General features: G+C 41.6%; 1 protein-coding gene across 2 annotated transcripts in view; it reads left to right on the plus strand.

Annotated features, from left to right (window-relative positions):
• EFL1 (elongation factor like GTPase 1) overlaps positions 1–14,335 on the plus strand; it is a 187,495-nt gene extending 173,160 nt beyond the window's left edge. For both annotated transcript variants that reach the window (XM_004472092.3, XM_023582691.2), the window contains exons 19-20: positions 1,196–1,380; positions 13,993–14,335. In XM_004472092.3, the coding sequence (XP_004472149.1) occupies positions 1,196–1,380; positions 13,993–14,181 (374 nt within the window). In that variant the 3' untranslated portion in view covers positions 14,182–14,335. The remainder of the gene's footprint in view (positions 1–1,195; positions 1,381–13,992) is intronic.
• The last annotated feature ends 895 nt before the right edge of the window (positions 14,336–15,230 follow it).

Below are 15,230 nucleotides of genomic sequence, written 5' to 3' on the forward strand. Positions count from 1 at the left end.
GGTTTGGTTTAAGGCCTTGTGGCACAACGTCCTACCATTCATTTCCCTTTATTCTGCCTAATAATCACCGCCAGGGGGAACTCTGAGTCAGTTTGGAATTCAGACAATTTTGCTCCATGCCCTCAGTTTTTAGTTTAAAATACAAATAAATAAAAACTCAGGGTGGCCCCCCACTAGACTGGTCACACTGTTGCTTAGAGGGGCAGAGTCCAGGGCCCCAGGTGGGAGCTAAAGGGGGCTTTAACTCTGTCGAACTGCAGTGGCTTAAGTGTTTAAGGATGATAGTTGATTACAAGTCTCCTTTCAAGTGGTAGGTGAGGAGGAGGTTTTAATGGGAGTGTCTGCTAGCTGCAGCAAGTTCTTCACTAGTCTGTGATTGTCAGATGATCTCTGTTCCTTGCAGTCTCTTCTGCTTTCTGGTTGAAGAGATACTTTGAGCACCGAGAGGCGCTCTTACGGAATGCCATTCAGAGGGGGGTGATGTTTCCCTCCTGGGTATAAGGCACAATTGTGCCTAAAAACGAATTAAAAGTGTCAGCCAAGAGAACTTGCTAGAATTTTCGTAATGTGGCAATAGAAATTGTTACCAGGCATTGAAGATTGCAAAGAGTATCAACTTTCAGGGAAGTAAACCTCTTATGCTCATGCCGTTTAATCAGTTTAAGAAAAATACGAGCAAGCATTTATATACGTGTGGTTTTAAATTTTAGTATAAAAATATTGCTGTGTCAGCTGCTAACTTACTAGGTCCACATAGCCTATGTCATCATCAGCAGGTTTTTGTCTCACAATTTTGAAAATGCTTTTGTATTTACAAAGCTCAGTCACACTCATCTCCTTGGATTTCTTACTTCAGCGATAGCTCATAGGTGAGGTGGTAGCGGGAGGCCTTTCCACACGTCTCCTGCTTCCCAGGCTCTCTCTGCTCTAGGGATTGCCTTTGAGTAATGGAATGTGGGGTGATTTCGCTTTTTGTTTTTGTTATCTATTGTTTTACAGTTTTTGTATAATTGTGATGTTCTACTTTTTAAATAGATACTTTGAAAAAAATTTTCCATGCTCTTGCAAACCAAAATTATTGAGAACAAAGTTATTCATTACTGGGTGGCGGCAGGGTATATATGTAATTACATGTCTGCTTGTGGACCAAGACGCGTGACTGGTCAAAGAATTAAAACGATGTCTGGTTTGGTAGGTCGAGTCTACGCTGTCTTGGCAAAGAGAGAAGGTCGAGTGCTTCAAGAAGAAATGAAGGAAGGGACAGACATGTTCATCATCAAGGCCGTGCTGCCCGTGGCTGAAAGCTTTGGCTTTGCTGATGAAATCAGGAAGAGGACAAGTGGCTTGGCCAGCCCACAGCTGGTGTTCAGCCATTGGGAGGTAATAACTCCAAACCCCGTTCCTTTCTTCTTACCTAGGGATGTGCTTCCTACAGACGAGGCCAAGAATAGCAAATGGAATTTACTGTGCCACTGGGCCTTCCTAAGGTTATGCTCAGTCAATGGACAGGAGAATTCCAATTGAATGATCCTTAGATTGTATGTGGCATATGACGTGTATTCACAAATACATACACAAACACGGAAATCCCTTCTCTCTCTTTATCTGGTGTAAAATCTGTTTAAAACACAGGCAATTTTATCCTTTTCTTCCTCTCTAAAAACATACCTTAGATTTTCAAGAGAAAAATCACAGAGCCTTTGAAAATGAAACTTAGAGGAACTTTCCTTCTGGGAAAAATAATTTCTTCAGCATTTAGAGGGGAACAGTTCTGCTTCTGGCAATTTAAATTATTATGTATTATATATCCTTCAGTCCTCATTATAGATATTCAGGGTTTCTGTGGCTTTCATATATGGAATTGACATGTCTCATCAGTACATTTAATGTCAGCATAGGTAAAAGTAGGTGAAAAAGCAAACCTTATTTGTAATCATAAATGAAAACTTAACATACCTGCATTGCTGGGGAGAGAAGAAAAAAATGTGAATGCATTTGCTCTTTAACTCAGGCAAAAAGCAAATAACCCCAAGAGGGGCAGGCCTTCCTGGACAAAGCCTTAAAGGGGAAGTAGGGACTAACCACCTAGGGAGGAGAGGGCCCTTCGGGCAGAAGGTGCCAGGAGAGGAAAGGCTGGAGAAAGGGGAATTCTGCTTGACAAGTGCACACAACCATTCATCATATTTCAAAACAAAACCTAAGGTGAGGGACAGCATTTTTAAACTAAATGATATAAATAAAGTTTGTTTCAGAAAGCAGTTTTTGTTGTCACTTACATTGCAGTGAATCTAAGCATTAATAACTCCACATCCTTTCCTTTTACTGTGGAGGTTTGTAGTTCAGTAGAAGCATAGACTTCGGAATTGGACAGTCCACTTGTTTGGGAAAATTCTGAAACCTTTCGGAATTTCTTGTTTGCCCCTATGGTATGTTGAATGCGCAGCCCCAAGCCTGGCTCTGGCCCTCACTGATGAAGAGCGTGTGTCTGCCCTTCTCTGCGTCTGTGCCAAGTGCGTTTGACATGCTTTCAGCAGCGTGGCCTTGCACTGGGTCCTGCCTGGACCTTTCAGTCTTTCTTAGCTCTGTTTAAACGGTAGTCATGGTTGAGGTTCAGTGCTGAGCTGTTCTTAGTTCATCTCATTTTCTTTAGCCAGAACATGTTGAATGAACAGTTCAAACATGGATGGACCTCGAAGACGGCGTGTTGAGTGAAATAAGCCAGACACAAAAAGACAAATAGTGTGTGATCTCATGTATTTTAAACACCTAGAAGAAGCAAACTTAAACTTCCTAGAGACAGATGGTAGATTATAGGTTACCAGGGCCAGGGGATGAGGTGAGGATAATTGTTGGGTAAAGAAAAAGTAGGGATAATGGTGAGTGGTGGTGGCACCAATATTGTAAACACATGTAATACTCGTGAATTGTACACTTGAATGTGATTCAGATGGGAAATTTTAGTTGTATATTTGTTATTACAATAAAATTTTTTTAAAAAAAAATTAACAGGTAAATTTAGGTGATAAAGGAGAAATGGAATAATTCAGGGAGAACTTTCTTTTTAAAATGAAATTTATAATCAGATGAATCAGCACAATAAAGAGTGATGGCACTTTAGAAAAACTGACTTTGGGCAGGACAAATCTGATTTTAATTCAGTAGGTTCATACCTTCTACATCAATGCAAGTGAAGTTGCTAGTCCTAAATGCTCAATAATGTCTGCTTTTCCTTAAAGTCACAGTTTTAACGTTTGATAGAGCCAAAGTTAATGTTCTGATTTAGGTTACTTGGGGGGGGGGCGGGTTGGGGCAGGATAAACTCTACATTGTAAATAGTGAAATTTTGCATCTTCATCTGAAAACTGAAAGTTTTGATGGTTTTATCAGTTTATCCTATCTTAATAGATATGCGGTATCACTGCTGCATTTCATTGCATAGAAAATAGAAGTAGCCTTAAAATGTTTACATTATGTTTGTTCTTTTTAAAGATTTATTTTTTCATTTATTTCTCTCCCCTTCTCCCTATCCCAGTTGTCTCTTCTCTGTGTCCATTAGCTGTGTGTTCTTCTGTGTCCGCTTCGTCAGTGGCACCGGGAATCTGTGTCTCTTTTTGTTGCGTCAGCTCTCCGTGTGTGTGGTGCCAGTCCTGAGCAAGCTGGACTTCCTTTCATGCTAGGTGGCTCACCTCACAGGCGAACTACTTGTGCATGGGGCTCCCCTATGCGGGGGACACCGCTGCATGGCACGGGCACTCCTTGTGTGCATCAGCACTGAGCCTGGGCCAGCTCCACATGGGTCAAGGAGGTCCTGGGTTTGAACCGTGGACCTCCCATGTGGTAAGTGGACGCTATATCTGTTGAGACAAGTCCACTTCCCTACATTATGAGGTAATCCCCATGCTCTTAAGGGTAATAATTCCTCATTTATCCAAAATTCAAACCTTTTAGTTTTGGTTTTGGCACTCAACTTCCATGCGAGACTATAAACCAGTAGGAAATAGAAGGGATACATTTAAAAAGACAGCTTCTGAAGGACTGTGTGTACTATAAGTATATTCCTGATGTTCGTAATAAAAAACATTGCAGAGTTCGTAATAAAAAACATTGCTCTACCATAGTGAGCAAATGTGTGATTGCACAGCAGTGTGTTTAAATGATATTTAGAACAGGGGAGAGATCTATTCCATATCAAACCAGTCACCCTGAGTCCAAAGCACTTTCTTGAGTGGTGCTACCCTACTGAAAACTGCCTTTAGAACTTGCCTTCTGCTTCAGAGTATCTTAGAGAGCCATCTCATGAAAATGGCCTTCAACAACGCTGGTGTGAAAAATTGGGCCTAGTATATTTGAGTTAGAACAAAGGGGTGTTGCTTAAGTGGTCACTGGTATTGTCTAAATGCACATCTAGAACATGCCTTCAAAGCTGTGTGATGGCATTGTTATTGGAAGAATTATATATTTGAAGTCCTGTGTTCTATTGTTTGTTTTTTAAAAGGCTCATCATGTTATATCAGTGTTATCTTTGAAAATGATTTTATAAAGCACATTTTAAAAAAAAATCTATAAAGTACTCATCATTTCCTAATTGACATATATGTTGTTGGGGAACAGGTAAAGCTGCTTTAACAAAGGGATCCAAAAACAGAATGGCTTACGTGAGTGGGCAGTCCAGGACTGCATGTGGCCCCTGTGGTGGGAACCCAGGCTGCCCCTCACAATACATGGCTGTCACTGATGATCCAAAGTGGGTCTTCCACCTCCCACTTTCACACCTGCATTCCAGCCAGTAAGAAGGGGGGAAGGGGAGGTGGAGGGCATACTTCCTTGAAGGACATAAACAGCATGTTGCACACAGCAGTTTACCCTCATCTCGTGTCCCAGACCAATCATCATGGCCATATCCAGCAAGAAGGCCGGGAAATGTAGTCCTTAGCTAGGTCAGAGGTCGGCAAACTTTGGCCCTCAGCCTCTTCCGGTAAATAGAATTGTATTGGAATACAGCCACACCCATTGATGTGTGTATCTCTTGGGTGCTTTCAGCCATAGTTGAGTAGTTGCAACAGACACTAAAACATTTACTATTAAATATCTGGCCCTTAATGGAACAAGTTTGCTGATCCCCTCCCCTTGAACCCTGGGGGTCAGATGGCCCACCTGAGATATAGCTATTATTAAATAAAAAGAAAGAATAGAATGGATATTTAGGGACAACTAGTACAAAAACATCAAGGGTTTACTAAATTGGTACTTTCTGTTTTATGAAACCCTTGATAGTTTTCAGCCTCTTGGGCTGAAATTAATCCTTCGTACTTAACAGTTTGAAAAACTTTTATTAGCTAATGGCTTAATTATAACTTATTAAAAATCAGTCCTTTAAAGAACTTTAGAGAAAAATATTGTCAGGAAAGGTTTTGCTCCAGTTTTGTACCATCCTTTTGTCATCGCTTGCCACCTGTCATGATCCTATCCCAAAAGCTTCAAATCTTTGAAAGTCTTGAAAGCTACATTATAATTTAATGTCATTGATTGGCTATTTCTTGGTTGTCCTGGTTTTTCCCCCATAGTTTAGGTTTAGAAATAGCACAGTTGAGATCTGGCTTCTCACTCCAAGGCACTTTTATTCACTTGTATTCTGCTACACCATATAATTTACAATCAAGAGCTTTTGAGAGAAAGTGCTTCAAAAAATAGAGAAAATAAAATTACAGGCATTTTCCATGAGGAAACCTTTGAAGTCAGCAATCTCATAATTTCTCTTTCTATGTTAACTTCTATGAAAAAGAAAGAAAAGGAGCTAATAGCAGGCACAGAAAGAAAAACATTACCAACCAATGCTATTGTACATGTATGTCAGCATACTCTCAAGATTCCCCATTCAATATTGAGATTACCCCGAGGGGCAGGCTAAAGTTCATACAAGGTGAGAAAGATGTGATATAATAGCACTGAAGAAGTTTATTTTGGACATGGGTGTTTCCCACCTGCCAACCACAGTCATAATGAAAATGGGGCACAAAATTGAAATGGAGCTCAGGAGCTTTTCTGTCTATTCTTTGTTTGCTTTAATACAGTGCCCCAGGCAGCAGCTAGCACTTGTGTTATACCTTTGTGTGAAGAAAGTGGCATCCCATCCTAACAGTTTCTTCCCCTAGGTAGATGAATTTGGGGTGGACCGGTTAGAGTAAAGAACCCCTTCCCTTGAGCTGATAGCAGGCCATGATCTGTGGCCTGTGGAGGCCTTTCTGTAGATGACAGTCTAACAAAGGAAGTAGCCCTCTCCTTGCCACACATCAGGAAATTCAAAACTGGCTTAAAGCAGTACAGTGTTACTCTGCTTCCCTCTGTCCTTAGAACTTGTTTGGCACCTTCAAGTCAGTGGCATCAAGATATCCCTGCATCACGATGTCAAGAGTAGACAACTGAAGACAGCAACCACCTTGGTTAGCTCCAGGAAGCATGGGGGCCGCAGAGCCCGTCTCTAAAGGGGAGCCCCCAAGGAAGACAGGTGAGAGTAGGAGCTCGTCGTAGGAGCATCTGGGAAACAAAAGAAAACTTAGGGAGAGTGTGTAGGAGGTCCAAAAAAAACTGGACCCCTTTTGACACTTCAGAGTCTTGGGTCTTTTAAACAGGGCTCTGGTCTGAAACTGCCCCTTCTAAGTGTGATGTCTGTCACCTAGCACATCATTTATTTCTCTCTATAAAATTGGCCACTTTCTTTTTTAACAGAATTAAAAATGTATTCACTGGTGCCCTTCAGACCTGCTCAGAACATGTTGTTCTTTTACATCCTATAGTGGACCTGTTTTCCAATTGGTTAAGGAAGGGAGCTGGTAACAAGCTTTAAACTAGTAACATCACAGCCTCTTACAAGATCTGTAGTCTCTGGGGATGACTACCCAGGTAAATGTGTAGTTTTTCTGACTGTCTTTCCCTTCGCCTAAGAAGGGGAGGAAAAAGGAGGCCTCAGCTCCACACAGGGCCCTCTGCCTCCTCACTGGTCTTGCCATCGATTGGCTTGGCCAGTCCAGTCCCATGTGGCCACTAGGGTCTGTATGCTGGCACCAGGCAATTTTAGGAATCTCTAATGCCAACCATTTGCTTCCAGCCAGAGAGTCCCTGCCCACATCTGCCTCTCTGTCCTGATCCCAGGCTTCTGCCAGCCTTTTCAGCCCACTTGCATCCACTCACCAGGGTGTGGGAACCTCAGCTCAGCAGCATACCCTACCACTCCAGGACCACCAGGATGAATTTCTCAGAGAGGCTGATAGCCTCTCCATCTGCTCACACAGGTGTTCAAGTACTCAGGAAGAAGGGGAGAGGATACCCACTTTTCTTCATCTGAGCATTCCGTGATCAAGACAAGTGGGCAGCATTTCATTGCATCAGCATACATTTATCAAGCATGTACTAAGAGGAAGGCCTGCCCTCAAAAAAAAAAAAGCCTGTCTTCCTGAGGCACGAGTCACAGCAGAGGCCTAAAGGTGGGAGGAAAAGAGGGTTGAGGAGCTGGCAATGCGTCCATAGGGAGGCCTTGCTCTACTTAACCAGCTGTGTGATGTGGGAAGTTCTTTCCATCCTGGAACCTGGAACCTCAGACTTAGCCTGAAGACTAGACGAGGTGATATGTAAAAGCTCTTAGGACAGTCCTTGTCCTAGGAGGGCCTTGATCAGTGCAACTCCCGCAGAGTGGTAGATGGCAGAAGCTCAGGAAGCCACACAACGAGTTGGTGACAGGGTCAGTGGGTGTGTGGTTAGAATAGGTAGGGCAGGCGTGTTCTTCAACGTAAAATAATCAGCATGTGCACCCAAGCAGCCCTTCCTCCGCAGAGGTCATAGGTCCCTCCCACGGGAATCCTCGCTTTTTGTCCTTTTTGCTCCCTCATCCTACTTCCTCCTAACTCTTTCTCCCCCGCCCCCCCCCCCTTTTTTTTTTTCTGTTGCTGGATCATTTGTTGAGACTGTTTCTGGTATTCTCCTCCTCGGGATATGAGAAGTTTATTAAATTTGACTGCAGAGGAGGCCCCAGTACTTTACACTTTATGCTGTTTGGATTTTGCAGGGCCATAGCAACCTGCCAATAAGATTGTGCCAATCACTTTGTAGATATATACTTGGATGGCGTTTGTTTCCATCCCCTTTCAACCTGAGGGCATTGGTTCTGTGCTCTTAAACTTCATGGGATTGTGACATTGGAGTAGGGTAGGTGAGGGTGGCATCCCCAGAAGTCATGAGAGACAAAGGGATTCATCTGCCAGTGCAGAGAACACAGCAGCGGCTCTGAGTGGGTCTGTTTTTCCAGTCACCATAGCCTGACTATTTGATAAAAGCATCCCGAGGACACCACTAACCTTCTGCCCCTCCTCATCAATTCAGCTGTGCTCACTTGTGACCCTGGCCCTGGATTCCTGGCACGTAGTGTGATGGAAGGGCAGGGGGTGCTTTACTGCATCCCAGGCATGCCCCTTCCTAATTGGATGAGCTCATGTAGTCCTCAGTCACACGAGATTGGGACTTTTCGTAATTTTTTATCTCTTATCTCTTTGCACTGCATTCTGGAAAATTTCCTCAAATCTGTCTTTTAATTTACTTATTTTCTTTTCAACCAGTCTTCTATTTACTCCATTGAATTTCTTTGTTTTTATTTTCATGTCTCAAATTTTCAATTCCTGGATTTCCACTCAGTTCTTTTTCATAGTTGTCCAGTGTTTTGTGGCTTTTATCTTCCCTTTATTTCTTTGAGAATTTTAAATTACTCTCTGTGAAGTCCTCTTTGGCTCGCTCTGCTACCACTCCTTTGATTATGAACTCTCCCTTTTGTTATGTCTGGTAGCTATCTCATAGTGCTGGGCTGCCTGTGTGCTCTGTCATTCTTACTTGCAAGTTCATTTTCTGTGGGAGTTCTGTCCTCCTGTTGTCCGTTTTGGAGTGACCTCACCATTAGGCATTTTGGAGTTGCCTCCACCTCTACCTTGCAGACGGCCCTGTATTCAAACTGTGTCCTTTGCAGTAACTGAGCTCAGGCCTTTTTCAGCACTGACCGAGTCTGGTCCCTAGAGGGTGACCTCCTCTTCTTCCTGGTGTATAACTCATTTCTAGCCACAGTTCTGGGCAGACATGGTTTTTCCAGCTCCAGAGAAGAGTGACATTCTGGCTGTCCAGGCACACATCTGACACTTACTATGGGCAGCTTCATTCAGTTATGGTCAGAGAAAGTGGCTTGTGTAATTTCAGTCTTCCTAAATTCATTGACACTTGTTCTGTGACCTAACATGTGGTCTCTCCTGGGGAAAGATCCATGAGCACTTGAGAAGAATATATATCCTGATTTTGGGGACGCACTGTTCTGTATATGTCTTCTAGGTCTAGTTCCTGTATTATTCAATATCTCTGTTTCTTTATTGATCCACTGTCTAGATGTTCTTTCTGTTGCTAAGAGTGATGTTTTGAAGCCCCTCACTTTGATTTTAGAGGCATCTATTTCTCTCGTCAGTTTTGCCAGTGTTTCTCATGTATTTGAGGGCACCCTGGTTAGATGCATAAATACTTAGGATAGTTCTTCTTGATAGATTGCCCCTTTTATTAAAATATAGTGTCCTTTGTCTCTTACAACAAGTTTTGCATTTAAAGTCTACTTTAGTTCGATATTAGTATAGCTACCCCAGCTCTTTTTTGGTTATTAGTTGCATGGAAAATCATTTTCGAACCTTTCACTTGCAACCTATTTGTGTCCTTGGATCTAAGATGAGTGTCTTGTAGACATAATTTAGATGGGTCATATTCTTTTATCCATTCTCCCAATCTGTGTCTCATAATTGGGGAGTTTAATCCCCAATTTCAGTTTTATTACATAAAAGCAGTACTTATATTTTTTCTTCAGGCTTATATATGTCATCATATTTTTGTTCCTCTTTTTACCCTTTGAATTTCCCTTACTAATAATCTTCCTCTCAACACTCTCTTCCAAACCTTTCTCTCCTTTCTTTTCCTTTCAACCTGTAGGGTCCCTTTAGTATTTCTTGAAGGGCAGGACTCTTGTTGATTAATTCTCTCCATTTTTGTTTATCAGTGAATGATCTCCCCCTCATTTTTGAAGGGCAATTTTGTTCAATACAGAATTCTTGGCTGGTAGTTTTTCTCTTTCAGCACCTTAACTATGTCATACCACTGCCTTCTCTCCTCCCTGTTTTCAGATGAGAAATCAGCACTTAATCTTATCAAGCACTCATATATGATGGATTCATTTTTTCTCTTGCTGCTTTCAGGATTCTCTCTTTATCTTGACGTTCAACAAACTGATTCGTATGAGTCTGGAAGTAGATCTCTTAGGATATTCTGTTTGGAATATGCTGTGTTTCCTGGACATATACAGTCATGTCCCGCATAAGAGTGGGGAAATTTTTGGCCATTATTTCCTCAAACATGCCTTCTACCCTTTTTCCCTTCTCTTTTCCCTCTAGGACAACCATAATGTGTATGTTTGTGTGTTTCGTGCTGTCATTCAAGTACCTGAGTCCCTGCTCAATTTTTTCCATTTTTTTCCTCTGTGTTCTTCTATCTGTGTGATTTGGGATGACTTATCTTCTAATTTGCTAATTCTTTCCTCTTCCTGATTCTAGTGTATTTTTAATTCTTTTGTGCCTTTCATTACCATGAGATCTGTTATTATTTTATGTATGTTTATGAATTTCTTCTGTATGTTCACCCAGTGTCGTCTTAATAACATTTATCTCTTCCTTCATCTCTTTGAATTGATTTAGGGGATTTGTGTGGATGTTGTATTAGTCAGCCAAAGGGGTACTGATGCACAAAATACCAGAAATTGGTTGGTTTTTATAAAGGGTATGTATTTGGGGTAGGAGCTTATACGTACTAGGCCATAAAGGATAAATTACTTCCCTCACCAAAGTCTATTTGGGGCAAGATGGCTGCTGACGTCTGCTAGGGTTCACGCTTCCTGAGTTCTTATGTTCCTGGGGCTTGCTTTTCTCTGGGTTCAAGGTTCCTTTCTTCTTGGGGCTGGCCTTTCTCTTTCCTCTGCCTGCTTACTTCCTAGGCTCTAGCTTAAGTCTTCAACATCAAACTCCAACATCAAAACTCCAACATCAAAAACTGTCAACTCTGTTCTTTGCCATGCCTTTTATCTGTGAGTCCCCATCTCTTGGTGGGTGGGTATTCAACACCCTAATCACAACTCAATCATGCCCGGGTACAGATCAGATTACAAACATAATCCAATATTTCTTTTTGGAATTCATCAATAATATCAAACTGCTACACTCCACCCTCTGAATTTCAAAAAGACATTACAGTATTGTATTTTAAAAAAAAGAACCTTAAATCAGATACAATGCAAGTACTAAATCATATCAAAATCAATTTAAAGTAATTCAATTTATCTTGGGGCAAAGCCCCTTTGCTGTAGACCTCTGAAACTTAAAAAACAATTCATCTGCTTCCAATACACAAATGGACAAAGGATAAACATTTTCATTACAATAAGGAGAAATTGGGAGGGAAACATGAGGTAACTGTAGAGGGTTTCTCTACAGTTCAGTAGACCTGTAGGAAATCCTTTGTTTGATTTCAAAGTCTGAGAGTCATTCTTCTTTTGTCTTTTTTTTTTTTTTTTATATTTGTTTTGAGAGTCATTCTTAAGAAAATGGTTTCTTTTCCTTGGGGCCCAATGGGAACCCACCCTTTCCACATCCTTGACCAACAGCCATTTTCTTGGTTCCACCTTCATCAAGCATCTGGGTATTGACCACGCTCCAGACCTCACCCTCCAAGAGTTTTGGGGTGATTGCCACACCTTACCCAATCCTTGGGTTAGAGTCTTAACCCCCCTAGTATAGTGATATGAGGACAACATTCACCCTAACCTTTGCCAGACAGGCTCAACCCTCTCAGAGTAATGAGTTGACCACCTGGCCTTCCCTAACCTTTGGCATACAGGCTCAACCCTCTCAGAGCAACGGTTGACCACCTGGCCCTCCCTAACCTTTGGGGGACAGGCCCACCCTACTCAGACTTGTGGGATGCCGACCTTAACCACCCTAATCCTTGAGAAATGTGCCCCACCCTCTCTGTACCCTGGGGCAGCAAAACTCTCCCAGAACATTGGAGAGGAACAGCCACGCTTTTCGACTGCTGAGGCAAACTCACCCTCTCTGTACACATGGGTGGGATTCCTCTCTTGGTCCAAGGTGATGTCTGAATTCCAGATCTCAGCTTCCGTGGTTTTCCTCTCGAAGCTGTTTCTCCTTCAATCTTTCCTTCCATGTCCTTTTTATTCCAGGCTGACAGTGGTTTTGTTTGTACAGCTCTCTCAAAAACCTTGTTGGTTTAGCATGCAGGAAGCAGAGATCTAAGCCTCCAGAGAGTAAGGCTTTCCACAGATTTTTCTGACATAACTGCATCTTCCATCCTGATTTACAAGTTCCAAGTTTAGTTAAGTCTTCCACTGGGGCACTTTTCATCTGGGAGCCTGATTTCCAGAGACTTTGAATTTTCAGAATCAGTTTTTATTTTCTTTGTGCCTAACAATTCAGTTCTCAGTTTATCTCGCCTGTCTAGCATTTTGCTATAAGCTGCAAGCAGAAGCCAAGCTGCATTCTCCAGCTTTACTTTGGAAATTTCTTCAGCTAAATGCTCAGGCTTGCCATTTTAAAATTCTGCCTTCCATAAAACACCAGGGGTTAATCTTGCTAAGTTCTCTGCAACTTTAAAACATGGATCACCTTTCCTCCAGTTTCCAGTAATAGTTTCATCATTTATTTCTAAGGCATAAAAAATCTCTTTAGCATCCATATTGCTATCAACAGTCTCTTCAAAGCATTCTAGGCCTTTTCCAACAAGCATCTCCCAATTCCTCCAAAACATACCCCTTACCCATTTATAAAACTGTTCCCACATTTTGGTGATTGCAAAAGCACTACCCCACTCTTGGTACCGAATTCTGTATTAGTCAGCCAAAGGAGTGCTGATGGCAAAATACCAGAAATTGGTTAGTTTTTATAAAGTGTATTTATTTGTACTAGGAGCTTACACATACCAGGCCATAAAACATAAGTTACTTCCCTCACCAAAGTCTCTTTGGGGCAAGATGGCTGCCAACGTCTACAAGGACTCAGGTTTCCTGGGTTCCTATGTTCCTGGGGTTTGCTTTTCTCTGGGTTCAAGGTTCCTTTCTTCCTGAGGCTGGCTTCTCTTTCCTCTGTGAACTTACTTCCCAGGGCTCTAGCTTAAGTCTTAGGCATCAAACTCCAACATTAGAAACCCTCAATTCTGTTCTTCGCCATGCCTTTTATCTAATCATAACTAAATCATGCCCAGGTACAGATCAGATTACAAGCATAATCCAATATTTCTTTTTGGAATTCATCAATAATATCAAACTGCTGGAGACATCTTTGATTATTTGTTCCAAATTCTATTTCCTCTTACTCTTCATTTTATTCCTTTGACTGGGCCATATCTTTCTGTTTATTCATATGGCTTGTAATTTTTTTCTGATGTCTAGGTATCTGTTTATCTTGGTGGGTTTACTCTGTTCGTCAAATTCTCTCTCTTACCTAGGGTTTTATTTTTGTTTGGCTTTTTTCATTAAGGCTCTTTTTGACACTTGGTTCCATTTATTCTAAATTTTTAGAACTGCCCGTGTTTAACTGAAAAAAATATATAAAGGAGAAAAAAAGAGGAAAAGGAGAAAAGAAACAAAAAACCAGGCATCCCTCTCAGGCCACTGATGTCCAACTAGGTCCCTCCTCCCTGGCCACTTGTGCCACACAGATTGCCCAGCAAGCCTGCCTGTCTTCCTGCCCTTCTGGAGGAGAGTGTAGCCTGGCATCCTACATTCCTAGCAAGCTTAACCAGTTCATTGCTGAACTTTTTTTCATTAGCTAAGGCGTCATGAATTCACAAGCTTAGTAAAAAGGATTTGAAATTAAAATCTGTTTGCCTAACCTACTGCATTCTGTCATCTTCTTTTATAAGATCATTCCCAGTGACCCCTTCTGGGTGCCAACCACTGAGGAGGAGTACTTGCATTTTGGGGAAAAGGCTGATTCAGAGAACCAGGCCCGGAAGTACATGAACGCGGTGCGAAAGCGGAAGGGTCTTTATGTAGAAGAAAAGATTGTGGAGCATGCGGAAAAGCAGAGAACACTCAGCAAAAATAAGTAACTGCAACTACCGGTGGATTCTTTCTTTATAACAAGTAAAAATATCATCAGGGGTTTGAGATTGGGAAAATTTCTTTGTACTACATTATCTCTGTTCATTCACTTCAATAAAGTTGAGCCATATAAATATTTTAAAGAGGATGTTACAGAACAGATTTTCAAAGTGTTTGGTTTTTTTTTATAATTGGTTCTGGTGCAAGACAAGAAGTTACTGTAAGTATTGTAGTGACTTATCCCCACCCTGTGTAGACCCTTTAGCAGGAGTGGGTCACGGTCACGGTGACCTGTCGGTGCTATGGGCTTGGTGTGCAGAGCCCACAGGAGGCAGTTTCCTCTACGGTGAGCCGCCTTGTCTGGGCTCCAGCTCCCTCTGCCTGCCATCACATCCTCTGCATGAACATCAAGTGAACTTCTGTAGTGGAAACCTATTTTATATATAGTCATTGAATCCCAGCATTTGACACCATTTGGAGAGACCACATACTCAAGAAGGCAGCTGTTTTTTAATTAAACTAAGCCACTGTTACAGCCAATCCATTTGCAAAACAGTGTAATGTTCAACAAGTAGCCTTTAAACTCCTCTTTTCACATTCCCTCATGAAGTGCTGTCAGCATCACCCTTATTTAAACAAATGTTAAGCCAAGCCCTATATCTCTTTCTTAAGAAAAAAAAGGTAAATTTCAATGACTTTCTTTGCCATTTCCTTTTAGCTTACTGAAGAGATGTTCGTTAATGTCCATGTGATTATTGCCTTTGTGTTAATATTTTTTCCTAGGTCCTCTCAGTTGCCTCATTCAGGAACAAATGCAATTCAGTCATAAATGGATTTCGTAATTTTTGATGAGGTACTTAAAGGAAGAATTTCTTTTCGTAACCCAGAAAATTATCAAACCAGACTTTGATTTTGAAGGGCTTTTAATTTTGTTTTGTTTTCCTTCAATAAACTAGGTCATTCTTACCACAGTTCTAGACATTTTATCTTTAATCTTCGGGGCCCTGGCATATCAGATCAAGTCTGATTGGCCCAGACTGTGGGGAATGTGTGGCTG

The sequence above is a fragment of the Dasypus novemcinctus genome, chromosome 3 (assembly GCF_030445035.2).
Source record: "Dasypus novemcinctus isolate mDasNov1 chromosome 3, mDasNov1.1.hap2, whole genome shotgun sequence".
Lineage (NCBI taxonomy): Eukaryota > Metazoa > Chordata > Mammalia > Cingulata > Dasypodidae > Dasypus > Dasypus novemcinctus.